This window comes from Nansenia antarctica (assembly GCF_963989245.1).
Source record: "Nansenia antarctica genome assembly, chromosome: 1".
NCBI classification, from domain to species: domain Eukaryota; kingdom Metazoa; phylum Chordata; class Actinopteri; order Argentiniformes; family Microstomatidae; genus Nansenia; species Nansenia antarctica.
The window spans coordinates 9084029-9103400 of NC_137674.1; the positions used below are offsets into that span (position 1 = coordinate 9084029).

At 39.5% G+C, this 19372-nt stretch overlaps 1 protein-coding gene across 1 annotated transcript in view; it reads right to left on the reverse strand.

The window, feature by feature from the left end:
- The window catches only part of adgrb3 (adhesion G protein-coupled receptor B3), a gene marked incomplete at both ends in the record, with an annotated part of 137495 nt that extends 118323 nt beyond the window's left edge, over positions 1 to 19172 (reverse strand). The window contains one exon of the mRNA XM_080539933.1: positions 18419 to 19172. Coding sequence (XP_080396059.1) covers positions 18419 to 19172 — 754 coding nt within the window. The remainder of the gene's footprint in view (positions 1 to 18418) is intronic.
- Between the last annotated feature and the right edge of the window lie 200 nt (positions 19173 to 19372).

Here is a 19372-nt window from a genome sequence, read left to right on the forward strand (position 1 = left end):
AAGTGTCAACCTGAGACAGGATCACTTCTCTGGAAGTCCCAATTTTCTATGGTTGCATATCCTGTCACTTTTCATGCTTTTAATCCCCCTTTTCTTCATGCTTTTCTGAAGTGATTTTCAAATGGTGCAGTGGGTTCCGAAGAAACTCATCCTCTATGATATAGGGGGGCGGGGGGGGGGGGGTCATTAAGTTAGGCAAAAGAAAAAATAATAAGAAAAAAGGAATGCAATATTCAAAGCACTATCAAATGCAGACTCATTTTCTGATAAGGCCTCACACTTCAAGTCATGTTGTCAGTACCTGTCCAATAATATGAAATAAGGTCTATATTTTTTTTAGATTTTAGATGTGGAAGCTTCATCATGATCATACAGATCATACAAGCCTACTTCTTACATTCTAGAACTGTTTCTTCCTCACACTATACTTAACATCAAGGTACTGTAGTCTAAAAAAAAGAAGAAGAAGAAGAAGAATTATGGCAAGCAGACAAAAGTCATGGGGAGAACACAGGCCTGCTTCATTTTCTCCAGTTTAAGGAGCCAAGGATGGAGGACATGAAAAGGTAACTCAGGAGGACTATACTGGGGTGTTATAGTATTGATTTAGTGTTCTGGGACCATTTCCCAAGCGTTTCTGATTTGTCTGTCAAATCCCATTATGCATTCTGTGCTCTGAACCTCTTTCTCTCCACCACAATACTGCAGAGAGCATCTCATTGTTTGATGTGCCTTCTGTATTGGCAGAATGGATTGAATTCCCTGTTGTGTGCTCTATAGTTTTGTGGAACTTGCTTTTTCCATTGTACTGGATATAGAGATGAAACGCTGGTTCTAGCGTTTCAGAATGATGGTTCTACTATTGACACTTCTGAAAGATCTGAAGCAAATCATTCATCAGGAATTATTGAAGCTTGTAGAGGATTTCTACACAATGGACAGGTTAACTGGCATGTTCTCAGTGTTGTACTGCAGGCATCCATGTTAGGAATGTTCAAAATGGTGGTTCATCACATCGCAGACATTTCTGAAATACCTCTTTAGACAGTTTGGATGAACATACACTGGTCTTCACTACTAATGTTAAGTTAAGTGTTACATTTCAAGACATGCATAGATTGCCAGCGTATTCGCATACATCCCGTTGACACACTGCATGTGGGTAACTTGTCAAGTGAGACATGGTAAATCTGAATGAATGTTTTACAAAAACAGCAGATCTGCTATATCTCTACATTGCATTATATAACATGGGCTATGTATAATGAGGCCTGTACCTCGTAGGACAGCACATCAAATTAAATGCTATTTTGAAGATCTCATCTCTGAGGCTAAATAACACACTTTTCACAGAGTCGTACACAAGGGATAACTATTCCCCACAGGCATCCATTTACAACACATCTTGCTGCCTGAGAAACACTTAGATTGATGTGCATTTACCTAAAAGGGAAAATCTCAATAGTGCAATATGTCATTGCATTTCACTATGATAAGGAATGCATAATGTGTAAATCTTCCATTTGTTATTTCTCTTTCAGCTAGGATGACCAATCTTAAGAGATTTAGTGCTGACGGCATTTGTCAATGCACTGTGAAAGACAGAGTGGTTAAGATAAGCTGACAATTTGGCACAACAGAGTGTCACTGAAGCAAATTATAATTTCTGTCTCTCATTCTATATGTTAAATAACTCACAATAAGGCCATCTCCAAACACAGGGAAGAGAAGGCTAATCATGTGTCTCACTGGCAAACCTGCAAGAGTGTCAGCAAGTCATCAAACCAGTTTTCAACACATTTGATGGTTCACCATCCAAGTTAGTAAACTTAACATGCAGGAGTTGGTTTGAGAAAACTCGCAAAATATGCATTCACATATTCACACAAAGTTTTAAGAATATTCCAAGGTCCTTATTCCTTGAAATAATTATCAAAGACAAGCACTGTAGCCTATATAGAGAGACATAAAATAAATACAATATGCTCTTATGGGAAACAAAATTAGCATTTATTTTCATTATGAGATGCAAACTAGGTTGAGCAGCCTTGTGTAGAGAATTTCCTCATAATAATATCGCTGACAGTATTGACAATAATTACTTACAATCCAAGGTAATGTTCTTATCCAGGCTCAAGTATGTACTCAACAAATTATACAACATGCTCAATAGATTGACAACAGCCGCTTTTCGTCAGCGGATGCAGTGCGTGCCAAGGTTTATTAGCAGCCAGCTAGTGCTTCGGGCCTAGTGAAGAAGCCTGTTTGAATTTCGCCATGTATGATCTCTAGTTTGTTTAGATTCTGCAGTTTGTAAAGTGGCGAATTACGGACACACTAGGAACACATCAAATTCTCAGGTTTCCCAATAGATTCAGGTTACTTAAACACTTCATCACAATTGTATTTGTAAAAAAAATCTATTTAAATCCATTCAATTGTGTAGTTACAGCGAGCTAACTTGGATTAAGATTGCTTTCTCACAGGATTGTCTTAGCTGGGGCAGCCTATTACCTCTCCACTTATGGTGATGTGAAATTTCCATCAGCTTCATCATACTTGTGGGAAATTGGGGTTGGGGTGTAATAGCCTAAGATGAGATTCAGATACCCTTTGTTGTTAGATAGCTGGGAAGTAATTAATCTGAAGTGCCCACACAGTTAGATCTCGATGTTAAATAAAATCGTGGGAAATTCGGGGAGCACGCAACTCCAAACCAGTGATGTTTGTCAGTGACCGATTGGTGTGCCGCTCGATGCGACTACAACATAGTGTAAAGAACCTGTATGAGGCCCGTTAGCAGCTCCACCAAGGGAGTTAACTCTCTTGGGGTTGTGGTTAGCATGGCCGGTTGGGAAGCAGGAGATCGGGGTTCGAGATCCGCTTGGCGCAAGTTACTCTCCCAGTCCCATTCGCTACATTGGTGCCAGCAGTGGGATGGAGACTGCCATTGAAGGCCATTGGAGAGGTGTATCCACATGAGGGACATGGTATAGTGAAGCGTGAGGGCACTCTCTCCCGAACGGTGGGGATAGTGTAACAAACCTGTATATGGCCCGTTAGCATCTCTGCCAACAGAGTTAACTCTCTTGGGGTTGTGGTTAGCGCGGCCGGTTGGTAAGCGGGAGATTTAAGACCCGCTTGGGGTGAGTTACTCTCCCAGTCCCGTTCGCTAGAATAATTTGACAAAATAAACATTTCAAACCATAGCGTAATATTATTATTAGCCTTTATTATTTGGTTTTCAACGCGTGACACATACTTCTCTGGCACTGTGGAGAACACTGGGGGTGGAGAGGAGAGACCGATGGGTTAGGTAGTGAGTGTCAGGGTGGTCTCTGAGAGTTTCAAAGGATATACCATAGGCACACAAGTCACCGTTTTTATATCTTACCTAATTATTGATGTAGCATTGTAGCATGGTGTATGTATTGTAAATAGTTTGCATATTTAACATGATGGACATAATTGGTGTTACATTAATTGGTATACAAAGCATAAATGGCACACACGCACACGCACACTCGCTCACAAACACACATGCGCATTGCGCACACACAGGGAAGCAAATTGTTTGGCTCTCATCCATGATCCAATCATTACACCACTGACTGTCTACTTTCGGTATTTAACAAATAGGCATACACTATCTTGATACAATGCACACTATACAATAACACTCATTGAAAACAAGTTCTAAATACACTGAGAGCAAAACCATGTTGTGGTTTGAGTAGACATTTTTTAAAACAATAAGCCTGTGTTTAGACAGGCTAGGATGTGATGAACTGGTGTGCTGGCGTATTCACACGTAATTATCTTTCTATTTATGTGCTGACAGCCATTACTGTTTAAATGGTTAAGCAACACCCCTCCAAATGTATATAAAGACATGTCAGACCACGACCACTGCAATTGATGCCTGTTAGAATATTAAGGAAGTTCAGTATACTAACAGTCTTTACATCCATCCATCACTATATTACAAGACAGGCTTTAGTAAACCTTCAATAGTCTGCCAATGTAAACTGTGATAAAACAGAGGCGTAGGTTTAATTTATGATGCAAAAAGCCACCTGCTGTTTTAATCTAGATAAAGCAGATCTACATTTAGACACAGAACCTAATCTTAATCCAAGATTCATTGTGCTTGTTTACCAGATGATAAACCCTCCACAGTGCAAGACGACATATTGCTGAACTAGTCAGGACAATGTTTCATACAGTGTCACAGCACAAGCCTCCATGCTTACAGTATGCCATCTGGCAACAGTAGCATAACAACTGCCTTATGAGGTAGGGGTGATACCACTCATGTTAAAGGGATGATCCACTGAATATTAGGTCACACAAGCCAAAGCTGCATGGTCAGTTGAGCAGTGTCATTTGACCTTGAGATTGTGCGGTGGAAGAGGCAGATCTCAGGTCTGTGAGGTGTAGTGTAGTGGAGAACAGTCTTGTGGTGGAGCAGTCATCCTGTGACCCTAAATAAAAGCTGACAACGGGGCAAGGACAGAGCTGAACCGACTCAGTCCAAAATAATTACTTTTGAAATGTACAGTGTAGCTCCGTGGACCCCCCCCCCAATACATTGTGACTGGCTCTGTATTGTACACATCCCAGTAGGTTTATATCTGTAGACTTTGAGATCCAGCAGCTACACAGCAGGTGATGGACAGTCATAAGACAGATAGCATCTTAGGTGAAGGTCTCAATCTATTGATGTGAATGGAGAGAATTGATGACAAGATCCCAGAATAGACTTTCAGAGAATGACAAGGAGGTAGTGAGCATAGCCAAAGGGTGAGGATTTAAACCTTAGGTGCCAAATTAAAGCAAGACAAAGCATACAATTTACTCTTGTAAGCGCCTACACATGGTAGTAGTTATTGGCTAACCGTGGGCGCATTTATATCTGGCAATAACAACTGGCAGGGAGCTACAAAAGGAAGAATGCTTTGCTAGGTGGTAGATTGTGGGTGGGGGAGGGCAAGATGTACAATCCAATGTTGTAGCTATGATTCAGCTTTGGGTCAAAGAATTTTAACAATGCCTTCCCCTGAGTACTATGTACGGTAGTTACTTTGTGCGTTACTAATGTAGTGTTTTTTTTTTACGTAGTGATTTTGTTCTGCCTTGTGATATTATCGGAATTATATAACAACATGCAGATGTGCACGCTCTGGTAGCCTTGTACTATTGATTCTGCCTGCACATAATAATAATAATAATAATAATAATAATAATAATAATAATAATAATAATAATAATAAATCAAACGTATATAGAGCTTTTCTTAGACCAAAGATGCTTTACAAAAATAAGTGAATGTCAAAGAGAAAAAAATGGGGCGGGGCATCAATCAGGTGGAGGTTGTGAAAAGGTCAGGAAGAACAGGTGAGATTTGAAGAGACCATGCTGGGATTGTATGTTGTCCAAAATGGGATTGGCAAACTTAACAATTGCAAACATGGACACCTGGAATTAAACCACCCACATTTTACCCATAGCTACACTACAGATACTTCACATCTGCCAACAGCTTTATGCAAACAATGTGGTGAGAATATTGAAGCCTTGTTATTCTCATTATCAACTTCATAATGTATAGACAACATATTCTTTGATGTGTTTCCTTACAATATTTTAAATCAAGCATATGAGCAACTTTAAATCTGACTGTGTTTGTGGACTAATTAATCATTTTCTAAAATGTTTTATTATGTGACGAATGGTTTTCATATCAAAGTGAATGCTTGTGTACTCTGGAAGTTCAAATGTTAATTATTGATGTCCTCGTTATTACTTATGCACTGCTTTTGAATGAATTAAAAGTAAAGTCTTGTGTTTTAATTTGAGCTCTGTTTTATCCTTTCCCTGCTCACTGTAATCTAGCTAGGGAACTAGATGGGTTCGGCAGTACCATCAATAGGGCTCTGGTTAATATAGTTTTCTTTCCTAATAACTGTAATGATTATTATCATAGCCATAATTCCCACAGCAATATCCACTGTTTACAAAGTCTTAATGTACTGCTATAAGGGTTTCAGTATATTACTGTCCTCTGTAAAGGTTAAACAAGTTTTGGGGTTTCAGTAAATGTTTGCTGTACTCCTGGGTATTTCCTATATGGAGACTAGCCTATGGCATTGACATAATGAACTTCCCTCTAAGGCCTGGTCCTCTTCATCTAGGTACAACAACTACTATTACTTGAGTAATATGCTGGCCCAGTTTATACAATGCAACTTTAAAAGCAGAATGCATAATGCTTGCATGATGGCAATGCTCATGCCCTACAGAGGGAATATCAATAAGAACAGTTGCACAGCCTCCTTCAGAACAGATTGATTTTCACATCCACTTTGTGACATAAACAGTCTCTTTGAGTGACAGTCTCATTTGCCGGGGTTTCTGAGTGGATGTTCATGCAAATGCATCTGCTGTGTGGATTGTAATTGCCACCCACTGACAGGCAAGAACTGACTCAGTTGAAATGCGTGGACAGGCTTCTAGATTGTGGGCCTGAATGCAGGACAGTTATAGAGTACAATTTATTTTCACCTGTTTAAGGATTGCCGTCTGGCCTTTTTGGCTATTATGAAATGCAATGCTATAATAAACCCATAATGAGAAAGCTATGATGTGATTTCTGACAAGGATGGGACCCAGGACTGCGTGGGTATTTCGGGAATAATATACGTATACCTTTTAGGGACTAATATTTCATCTAAGCAAGAGGGACTTGCAAAGATCTTATTTCTTTATTTCTTTTACAGATTTTTACTATATTCAACTAATCCTTACACCAAATAACAAACTTTCCCCATTAATAATACCCTACTAACCAGACCATGACTTGGACCTGGAAAATGTCACGTCCCTAGTCATAACTGATAGCTAACTGATAGCTAGTATACATGTTCTTCTTTTGGAGGGGGGGGGGGGGGGGTGTCTTTTTTACAACAGCAGGGAGGCTGAATCGATGGGTCGTTTTTGCATTATGCATATGCTGAACATGTTCTAATTTGTATAGAAATGAGATGGAACAGGCTTCTTCATCTTCAGAGACTAATTATTTGCGACATTCGTATTCATATTGCAACCTTTTTGAAGTCAAAGAAAACAAGAACACAACAGCAGTGGTCCTTCCTTTGATTCAGAAGGTCCACTTATCCTCAGCTCATAAATTGCAAAAAAAAAAAAAAAGAGCCTGGAAACCATGACATCATCACAGAGATACATACATACATAGAAAAGCACCCTGCCTCGCCAGAACACTGATTGTTATGCTGATGCTACAATACACTGCCACACACTGCCACACGTGAACCACTGAATAAAGATGGTAATAGTGGATGGAAAAATCCTACCCACATGATTTCAAGAATTGAAAGTGTAATACCAACAAACTAGACTATTGAATGGCCTACTTTGTACCGTCCTTTCACCACTATCAAGACCTAATAAGTTTCTACATTATACCATATCAAAACACTAACTCAGTGAGCCCTAATGTCCTTCCCGCTAAAGAGCACTGCATGACACTAACCATTGCAAAGACCTTTGTGGTAATTTGGTGCCCCCCGCTAAGTGAGTCTGCCCTTACCAACACAAACTTTGCACCAATAAGATGGCCACTAAATGTGAGTTTTTGAAGGATGTGTCATGGGGAGTTGACAAATGTTCAATAATTACCAATAAATGAAAGTGGACACTTATTTGAATGGGCAGCAGTTTGTGTCTGTCGTGGACTATCCCCCATAGGACCATTACATAATGAAGAGCTAACTAGTGTATATTCTCACACTACACACTGTAAACCTATGCATATTGTACATCGACCGCATCTGCTCTCTGTGCCAATTACTAATTAAATCATGGAACCATGCATGCATAAAGGGTATAACATCAAATAGGAGAATATCAGGGGGGATGTAATCGTTCTTATTTTAATTTCCAAACATCCCTGGGTATCTAAAAAGGCATATCTGTATGCCACTAAATTATTTGTTTCTATGTCTGTACCTGCCTGGAGGGGTCACTGTGCACACTGCTAGTGCTGGTAAAACAGGAGGGATGGAAAATGTGAACATTTTATATAGTTAAAAAAGTACTTGGTTGACATTGGTGATGTTGTGTGGGTGGCCATCTGGGTTTTGACCACATGGTCCCTTTAATTAAAGGGGAAGTTTTCGCAAAATCCATTTTCATGTGTATTTATGGTCAATGCCCAATGCATACCATCTTGAACTATGACCGTTGTGCATACAGCTGCATTATAGCTATCGAAACGTTGTGTTTATTTCCTAAAAAGGTCTTATACCATGTTAAAATATGTCAGATGAGAGTTTTTACACTTTGACCCCCAGTGATTCCCAGAGAGCAGCATGCACTAGCTCTAGTACTGTTCAACAGAAGGACCTTGCATGCAGGGAGTTGTAGGAGTTGACTCAAATGGGCAATTTGGAACATCAGGACTGATCAGGGCATTCAAAATGAGATCAGAGCATTTTAAAACATGCTTTTTCTGTGAATGTGTCTACTATTCAATAATTCCACTGGATTATACAGTAAAATTCGGCTTTAAACATTGTATACTGTAGATTAAAGGAAAATATGTATACCATAGAAAATAAGTTTGTAGAGCCTTTACTCACAAACTAAAAAGATGGTTCTTAGAATGATCCTGAAAGTTGTAAAATTCCACTTCAATCCATGGTTACACTGGGAGGGGAAAATAATATAAACATGTAACACTTATTTGATTCATTATCAGTCTTGCTTCTTACAACTTTGCATTTATTTGAAGGCAGTCCATGGATCTGAGTTAGGCTGAACATTTACTGGAGCTTGTAGTGCTTATTTGATTCATTGTCAAGGATTTGACAGTATTCATTGAAAACAGTCAATTGGCCAAATGGTGCAGTCTGAAAAGGGTTGTACTCTCCTCGTTGCACCCTATTATGATGTGTTTAATGATAACAAGCACCTTAGCCGCACCGTCACGAGATGACTCAGTAAGTCCACCCCAACACTGCATGACCTTATGTCATTGGAACCATGCTCATCGTGCATGATCAACAGATTCGAAAAATGCACACAATGATCCTGTGGTGTATGAATGTGATCTATGCATTCACAGAGAGGAAAAAGAAGGTATGAAATCCTATAAATAAATTGATTTAGGCAACTGTAAGAGAGGTAATTATGGTTATGACTGGGGATTGTGAGCAATGACTGTAAAAAGGAAGGACACATCGAAGTCTGATGTCCCCCTGATTCATTTCAATAGTAGCTTGTGTCGCTAATTCACTAAAATTTAATGTGTACTCGTCATTTTGGTCTGTCTGCCCACTCACCGTGCTCCGTGCTCAGTATTCGCTCTCAGCTAGAACAACGTGAGAAGAATGCGGGAGCCAACATGGCCCCTGGGCAGCCCCATGCAGGCCTCATTGGCGATTGGGTTACTAATACGAGAAGCACACAGCAACACGCCTCAGTCCTCAGCAAGCAAGCAAGCAGTGCCGGCAACACAAGTGTTCTGAAGTTGAATCATTTATGCCCTATTAGGATCAATGACTGAAAGAAAGAAGGATAGGAGTAATGTAATTTATTCAGATTCTGTGCAAATCTTTTTTTCAATTATTTATGAGAAACTCCTAAGTGTACAAAATAAGTGATAAGTTCCTATATGGCCATAATATTTCATGTTATTTCATCACTAGAATTTGTTTAGTTTAGGTCAAATGATGCCCTTTCTTTAAATTATTTATATAGGCTAAAGTATGTATTACTACACCTTATATAATTATATATATATATATATATATATATATATATATATATATATACTATAGTGTTAAATTGTTGTGGCACCTCTGGATGCAATGTGCCCATGTCTAGCATGGTTCATAAGGTTTCCATGCTCATCCTAATACAATCTCTGTGGGTTCCTGCCCCTTGGCTAGATTGGGGCAAAAAAAATAAATACGATGGCCAAGGCATTTGTATATTTGACAGTAATTGTAGAATGGAAGTCACACTGATTTGAACTCATTTGGCCAGGAACAATATGCTATTGGAATTACATTCGAAATAGTCTTTTTGGGCAGAACTACAACTGAAAATGACAACGGTACCACGAGTGGCCACTAGGTTTTGCAACGTGCCTGCCAGTGCCCGGTGTAAGTAATGGGCCAGATGGCCAATTGATCCCCTGGTTGTGAGAGATAATGAAGAATTGCTTATTTAATGTACAGGGTAATGGGACAGTGACACATTTTTTCTTCTTTTGGCTCTACGTTATTTTGCTCTATTATTTTTTTTTCTTTTGGATTTAAGGTTAAAATAGCTTTTTTCATTGGCATTTGTGTAAATATTGGTTACCCCCATTCAGAAATTACAAACACTCTAATCCCCCTATTTCAAGGTACCCAAAAATGAATGGAAAATTGGCTGAACAGGTGTTTCTGGTTTGTCAGGTGTGTTCGTATCATTTGTGCAGTCCTAAGAGAGTTCTTTATGTCTAGTATTGATTCTAGGCAAACTGTGTTTGCCTTTGGAGTCTGCTAGTAGGCTAGTATCTTTCAACATGAAGACCAATGACACATCAATGCAATTCAGTGAAACCATTATGAGGCTGAATAAATTAATGAGAAACATAGCCAAAACCTTAAAACTACAGCAATCAACAGTTTGGAACATAATAAAAGCAAAGAAAGCGCTGGTGAGCTCCAGAATCACAAACGGCCTGGTTATGACATCCACAAACACAGAATGGCCAGGTTACATTCACTAACAAGTACCTAAAAGAGCCTGCAGAGTTCTGGAAAAAAAGATCTTGAGGACAGACTACACTAGATTAACGTACCAGAGTGAAAATGTTACTCTCGTATACATGTATAATGGAATGCAACAATAAACTTGAAACCTGATGGCAAGATTCAAGTGTGGAGAGAAACTGGCCAATATTCATAGCCTACTACCTCATCTGTGAAATATAGTGGAAGGGGTGTTATGGCATGGGCAAGTATGGCTTCCACTAGAATTGGCTCTCTTGTCTTCATTGATGATGTAGCTGCAGACAGCGGAAGCAGGATGAATTCTGAAGTGTACAGAAACATACTACCATAGCAACTAGGGAGTTTTTCAGGGCTAAAAAAAGGTGGCCAGGTCAATCTCCTGATAGAAATCATATTGAACATATACGTATTTCATTTGCTGAAGAGGAGACTAAAAAAAACTGAAGATGGCTGCAGTACAGGCCTGGAAAAGCATCACCAGAGAAGATACCCAATGTCTGGTGGGGTCAATAGGTCGTAGACTTCAGGCAGTTATTGCATGCAAAGGGTTGTCAACCAAATACTAAACATGAGTGCTTGATTTGATAAATCACCTTTGGTGGCCTAAAATAGGGAGACAATAAAAAGTGTTGCAATTTCTGAGCATTGAAACCAATACACAAATACCGTCAAATAAAAGCTGAGACCCTTTTAAAAACCCTCATAGTAGCTTGGAGTGTCGAGCCAAAAGAAGAAAACATTCTTCACTATCCCATTACTAACGCAAGGCACTGTACTTAGCTGATGCAAATGATTAAAAAAAACATGAGAAAAGTGACAGGTTCATTAAACCATTTACAGCATTTGGAAACACACAGCAGGTTGTCACGCCACTGTAGGCTTGTTGAGTGCTTAGATTATGACATCATAGACACTTCAGCTTTTGGTTACATGTGTTGCATTATAACTGACAGTATGGGAATTTTATTTGTCAACTAATTATTCATTCCAACATTTGCAGTGAAATGATAATGGTCATCTTCATATCATATTCAATTATCCCCAATGTACATACAGTATCTGTACACTGGTATTTTCATGTGTCTTTATCCTCCAGGAAATGAATAGCAATCAAATCCATGTCAAACTGTTGTGTTTATGCAACCTCAAAGACCATTAGGAAACGTTATATTCAGAAAAAAGAAAAAAAAAGTTAGAATCCTGGTTTAAAAAAGCAGGAGAGAGAGAGATTTTTGAATACCAAGTCATAATTGTGTGTCTCTTCCATTCAGCTCTCTATAGTTCACCTCTCACACAAAGGAAGATCAGATGGGTATATTGCATAACGAGCAAAGGGAGTGTATAGAGCCCATGTATCCTCCCTTTTGAATTGCAACTACTACATAATGCATAGTTTTTATTTGTTATACTTCTTGTTTAAAATGAGAAGTATTGAACCAGCAGAATAGTTGTACCACAAATAATATACTGTAGCATTGGAATGACTGAATAGCAAACTGATAAAAATGTGCCATGTAGATGGTGTGCCATGTATGGTAGCAATGTGGCTACCCAAGAGAAGCATTTAAGGCTTCAGTGAATGTCAAGGGGGTTAATTACATAACAATTTAGATAAACTATGGTATATGTATAACACTAATGACTAATGTATCAGCAGACTTAAATAATGCAGAACAATTTGAATTAGAACTCTTGACATGAATGCAAATAGAATGTTAGGATGTGTGAGGTAATTCACATTCATTTCTAGAATTGAAAGGGAATTGAGCTAAGCCCTGAACAATATCAATGAAATTGTAGGCCTTTCTTTAATGTGGCATTATTTTTCCTAAAAACTCAAAATAAGTATTTTAATAATACAATCTGCACTCTTATTGTGATGTAAAAAAAAGTATAGTATAGTATTTGTTCATCACTAAAGGTCCTTTATGGATGTCTACACTACTGTACGTGTTTTAGTCTCACTAGGGGATTAACTGTGAAGCATGTTAGATACATTCATTCACATAATGCATTGACATTTGCATCCTGTGCAACAAAAATAGTCATCAGAATCATGGTGCATAAACAAGTGAACCATATTTCAAGCAGATATGAACCTTCCCAACGACAGTATTACTCATGAAGCTAATTGGATGCAACACAGTTGGTAATCTAGAAGTGTAGAATCCACAGCTCTTACTTTCTGTTACTTTACGTGACATTTAGAAATATGACTGGGTCAGCAGGGTCTATATTAATGAGCACATTCTCTTGGCAGCTCATTCAGAAAATATACAAGCGATAACTGGCAATGACATTTGAACAGTAAGCTGTTTCTAAAAAGTCCAAGGAGAAGCTAGTAATATAACTAAGTTTTAACAAAATGGAGGAACGTTCAAACTGAACAAAGTACGGTAAAAGGGAGGAAGTCGCCATGTATGGTGTGTAAAAGGTGAGGACTTGAACAGTGTTCAGTGAGGATTAGCTAACATGCTAATATCGCAAGCAACGCATACTGTATGAAACCCCAGAGCCAACCAACCTCACAAGGATAAATGAAGATTTCAATTTGATATGTTCTATTGAATGATGCTGCTAACTTGATCAGGGCAAACAGATGAGCCAAATGGCTTCAAGGTACATACTTTCGCTCCATCTTCCCCCTTAAGTTCTGAAAGATATGATGGGCCTGATTGCCTGAAATGTGGAAAGAAAAGAGAGAAGCCATGGCCGTAACCACTGACTAAAGGGTGGACTAAACTATTTTTAGTAGTCAGTAAAGAATGTTGTCAGGAGCACTGTCAAGAGTAGTGAACAGACACGAGCAGAAACAACTAAAAGTGCATTGTGCAAGACTGAGACAGTAGAAACCAAATAATTGACATTGGATTCAGCACTGTTGAGCTTCCTATTCCAGTGAATTGAAACTAAAATGGCCTCCAAGTGTACTGAACAATAGGGGTGAGCATAATGCAGTGCGACTACTGAGTGACTTGACAGAGATCCAAAGTGAATAAAAGGCCTCACTATGCGGTGAGGCTGAGCCGCTGCAGTGCTCAGGACTTTGGTTTAGAGTAGTGCATTAGAACGCCGCAAACACTTTTCATTTGGCAATAAAATCCTACTGCCATTTTACACGCGTTACATGCTGTAGTTTGCTTAATCAAAAACTGTAAAGAACAAACAACTATATTATGTCATGAATGTATTCCTACTTGATTTGAATATTAACATCTATTTCATATTATGAAATTATGATATCTGTAAATAATGACAATGGTACTGATATCCCAAAAGATATGAGTGATATTCAACCATGACATTGTATGAAAATGAAAAGCACCCATTAAGGTAAGGTAAGATAATTCCATTGAACATTCCAGAGATGTGTCCTCTTAGTCTGTGTATCCCATCACTGTACTTTATTTGCATTGAACATCCTTGATTTTCAGGTATGATGTGCCTTACTGTAAGAGTGTGGGCACAATGAGGAACAGGCTCACAGAATGACACATCAATTGTTTCACGCTATAGGACATTTAAGGCCTGATTCTCAAAAGCAGAGGAAATCTCCAGAAATGCAGAGACAAAGAACCGGTCCGATGGCCAACCGTGAACTAGCTGAGTAGGCCATATAATGAGACAGTGCCTCGAGATATTGCTCATCTGCTGCAACCAAACCCATTTGCGAGCAATTTGAGTGGCACAATTTGGAAAGGATAATTTTACGCTTTTATAGCAAGTGTCAAAGTGCCTGCAGTGGACATGACAGAGGAAGCGACTGGGGCTGGTATCCTGGAGAGATCAAACTATATCCATGTCTGGCTAACTCCATGGCTCTAGCCACTGAAACTACTGACATGAGGCTGATGCTACAGAAATAGATACTTTTTCAGCAAATAAAGAACATGTGACGCCTAATGCCACAGGCACACCAACAAGCTGCAAAGAGCAAGACAGCAGCTGTCCTGGAAATCATGCAAGGACAAACAACATAGCATTACTTATGGTATAAACAACCACAATACACACATAAACAATGTACAGACGTATCTTCTTTACTAAGGATTGAAACACTTTCTCAAGCAGCACATATTTTATTGTGAAAATAATATTCACAATTTTATTGTGAAAAGGTGTGTTATGAATTATGATCTGACTGGTTAATTCTTAAAAAGGTTGGACAAAAAGGCAACTGCGTTAATCCTAATTTCATTAACAATCCTCAAATCTTCCTGCTCTGTAGACAGTAGCACTTGTCAGTCTAGCATGTAATAACACTGTCCCCTGTACCCGATTCACCTTTACATGCTGCAATCATTTAGGCTACTATAAATGGTGTGGAGATATCAATCAACAAATTAACGCTGCAGTAGTGTTTTAATCAACTAATGCATATACAGTACAGTATGTTATTGCCTACAGCACCGTTACAATCACCATTGCTACAGCATTAGGTCACTCTGTACGCAGAAGGTCCTCAGATTAATCTTGGCCTAAACGACATCCTCAAATAGAGATTCTTCTCTGACTTTGAGGGACATTTTAGAGACAGGGCTAGAGCTTGCATTCTCAAGCCCTTCTTTATTCCCCATGCTCTGAAGCCAACCTCCGCCATGCTCCGAAGAGATCAAAGAAGACGTGATCTTTATCAGACAGAAACCTTGCCAACTGTTAGTAATGCCTGATTCCTCATCAGGAACACCCACACTGCCACTGTGATGCCACAGGAGATGCAGTGCTCTTTTAAACCCAGTGATGATCTACCCGTTATCCAGATGAAAACAGATTTATCCAACCCCCCCCCCCCCCCCCCCCACCACTGCGCTATAAATAGAAGCTTGAGGAAAATCTTTGGCGAAAAAATAAGCTGGTCCTCTTAAGCTGTTATTAACATGTTGATAGAAAAATGCCAAATGCTGCTTTTGGGAAAGAGACCTCATCTCTTTCTCACATGTGAGTGGAATGTTGCAGACCACACAAACATGATGACGTTACTTTAATTTATTTCTCCAGTATTGACTGGCGTGTGAATCCTGGACCCAGATACACACGTATAACTGGAATTTTTTATGAACATCTTCAATTGACATTAACACATGACTCACACTAAGATTAAGTTATATACACATTACAAGATTTGGCCCTGAATTGTTTTTATAGAGGGATGTTATCATATCTATAAAGCTGATGGGAGAATGGATGTGATAAACATTGTGATATCAGCATGTGAACAGGTAATGGTGGAGGACAATATCATTCACTGAATCCTCCTAAACAAGATCTATGAATAGCAACACAAATGTACAGCCTGCAACTCCAACAATGCCCAGAGTAAAATGGAGCATTGTTGGAGTTGCAGGCTGTACATTCCACAGTCCTGAATGCACTTATATAGCACCTTTATCCAAGGCACTTTACAACGGCTTCTCATTCACCCATTCACACACCCATTCACACACCAATGGCGGCAAGCTACCATGCAAGGCACCGGCCCGTTCACTGGGAGCAATTTGGGGTTCAGTGTCTTGCCCAAGGACACTTGGACATGTGGCCAGCTGGGGCTTGAACCGCCGATCTGCCAACCTTGCGATCCTTAGACGGCGGCTCTACCTCCTGCGCCACAGCCGCCCCTGTGGCTTATGGGATGATCTGCTGGGCAATGGACCCCTAAAAGGTCAAATGTTTGGTCCCCCATTGCAAATGACAAAGACACTAAGGCAGAATTGTATTCCCTGATTTGTAAAAGAGAGAAAAAAACTAAAACCTTATTTTCTCATTGTGATCTTATGGCAAAGCAATCCCTTTCTACCAGGCGTAGGATCCATGGAAGGACACGGTACCAACTCAACTCAACTTTAGTTGTGAGGTTATACATTACGTTTGATCAGAGCTTGTTCACCAGGATGCTAGTATGTTAACCAGTATATGGAAACACAGTACCACAGGAGGATTGTTCCATAACATTTTCACTCAAATTCTAATACCACAGTAAATTAAGTGTAATACCAATATCACAGCATGTGTTTTTTTATGTAACCAGTAGAGTTTCATTGGGGGGCTTCTTGCATGGATGCCACAGATGTAAGTCGATATACAAAGAGGACATCCTCATGGTACGAGAGCTACATTAGCGTTTAGAAGTCACTGGCAGAGCTACCTCAAGAGCATGATTTCATTCCCCCTCCCCTACATTCACCCCACTTTGAACACCCCTTACGGGATGATCTGCTGGGCAATGGTCCAATTTTAACCGGCGGGGTTTGAACCAAGGATGTTTCATATATTATATAACGATATACGACATTATTTATAAGGCAGGAGATTAATTACATTTGAGAATTTACAACTATTCATGGGTGGTCTGTTTTTAACTAGGGGAACTACTTATCATCAGAGCTGATATACTCTGCTAAAGTATTTTGAGTATTTCGAAAATATAAAAAATGCAGTTCTCTGAAGTATCTTGTTACAAATACATTGGATTTTTGTTCAAGCCAAATACAAATGATACACATTTGTGAGTTGTACTCTATTTATTTACAATAATATCAGCAGCAATCTATCTCCATGTGTATGTGTGTGTGTGTGTGTGTGTGTGTGTGTGTGTGTGTCCACGGTTGCATTGGGTATTCTAAGAAGCAATTAAGGGCATTCGTCACACTTGCCAAGATAAGCCTAAACTGGCGACAGACATGCAGATTGGGTGTGGTTGTTTGAAAGGAAAAAACTAGACCATTTTAAGGATTCTGTCTAACCCTGTCCATAATTTGGAGGCAGAATGATCTGCATAATGGCCATGCAGCTGGGGTTCGGTTACTCATTTGTCACTAAAATATACTACAAAATGTTGTCAAGCATGGGTATGGGTGTGCATTAATGTGTGAGTGAAGTTGGAAGTCCAACACCAATAGGAGCAAGAATGCACTTGAATTTGAGAGTATGATTTTGAGAGCCTCGGGTCAAATTCAAGTACCCCTGTTGTACCCCTAACCCTACATACAATATATTTGCTGTTATACTTAATTAGCATATTCCAGCCATCATTCTAACATGTTGTAAGTGACAGCTTACTATACGGAAATTATGCAAAACTGCAAAGCCCAAATTTGGGTTGCTTCAATGTCGCAATGATTATCCAACGAGAACACTCAGCAGGACATCATTTACAATGGTGTTAATAGCTTATGGATGGTTCTCATTTCTCTGAGCAGAAATATGCACACCGCCACATGCCTCTCTTTGTGGTGCCAGGAATAATAAGAAAACAAATGCTAGTCTTTGATTATGAGCGCATGGAATCCACTGTCCGTTATCAATGAAAAATTACACAATTCATGAGCATACATTTTTGGTGGGCTGGGCTGGAGGTATGACCCTGGTATGTACACCCACTCCTCTTGTAGCTTTGGTCTTGGTGCTGATGGATTTGAAGATCAACTATACATGTGTTCTTTGTTTCATGGGCCACAACTCTGCATGCACTTAAGGGTAGAGGGGTAAAGAGGGGGAGTGCCTACAGTACTTTACGTGCACACTTCATTCAAACAATAACCAGCTTATATTATGCAAACAATGATCATTTAGTTCAACTTATCGTAGACACTACACAACTACGGCAGGATACTCACCCTCCTTAGGTGGCCGTTTCACCTCTGCACTCAGATTGCAGACCTGACCAGCTCGCAGTTGGGGGGTCAAGCATCCCTCCGTTTGGGGGTTTAAAGGCAATACCACGTTGTTGAGCATGAGCATACTCTCTGATTCTCCATCGCCCAAGTGTTGGGGACAGGTGCATTTTGTATAGACTATTCCACATGTTTCCACTGTCCCCTTCTCTGATTTCAGGCAGTTCTCCAACCATGTGCACAGCACCTGACACCCAAACTGGCTAGGACTCGCCTTGTTCAACACCAAGAACTCCACTACAGACGTCTCATCCTCCTCCAATTTCTGCTGCGTCAATCCATTATAATCATAAGGGAAAACCCTTCGTAGCTGAACAAAATTCTTGTCATACTGCAAAAATACATAGATATTTTTTGCATCACACAGGTATACTATAGACTCGTTGTTTTTAAGCAATTCGTTGATCTTCTCGTGCGAGTAATGATCAAACTGATAAGCAAGCAAAGAAAATTCAGAGCAACCTAAGTCTTGTTTATATAATTTCAGGTAGATGCTGTATTTGGTAGGATCTGGGTTCTCCAACGTCCATGTGCAGTTTGTGTAGTTCTTGGGAAACATTTCAGTCACAGAGTAAGATCCGTAAATTACTCCCTTGATCAAAGTGGAACACCAGAAGTCTTGGGCACCAGTAAATCCAAACATAACCAGGAGATAGGTGGAAAATATATAAATCAACAGGTTACGAATAGCCTTCATCCTATGTCATTTGGCCTGCAAGGAGAGATGGAAAAAAATCAGAAGAGGGAATCAAAAATACATTTAGAAACACACTCAACCCAAGGAGCCCTAATATCCCTAACGATAGCCCCTAATGATCATATGACATATCGGCCTAGTTTGAGGTGGCCTCTTTTAGCTTTGGAAAATGTAAAAGAAGATCTATTAACCTGCTCATC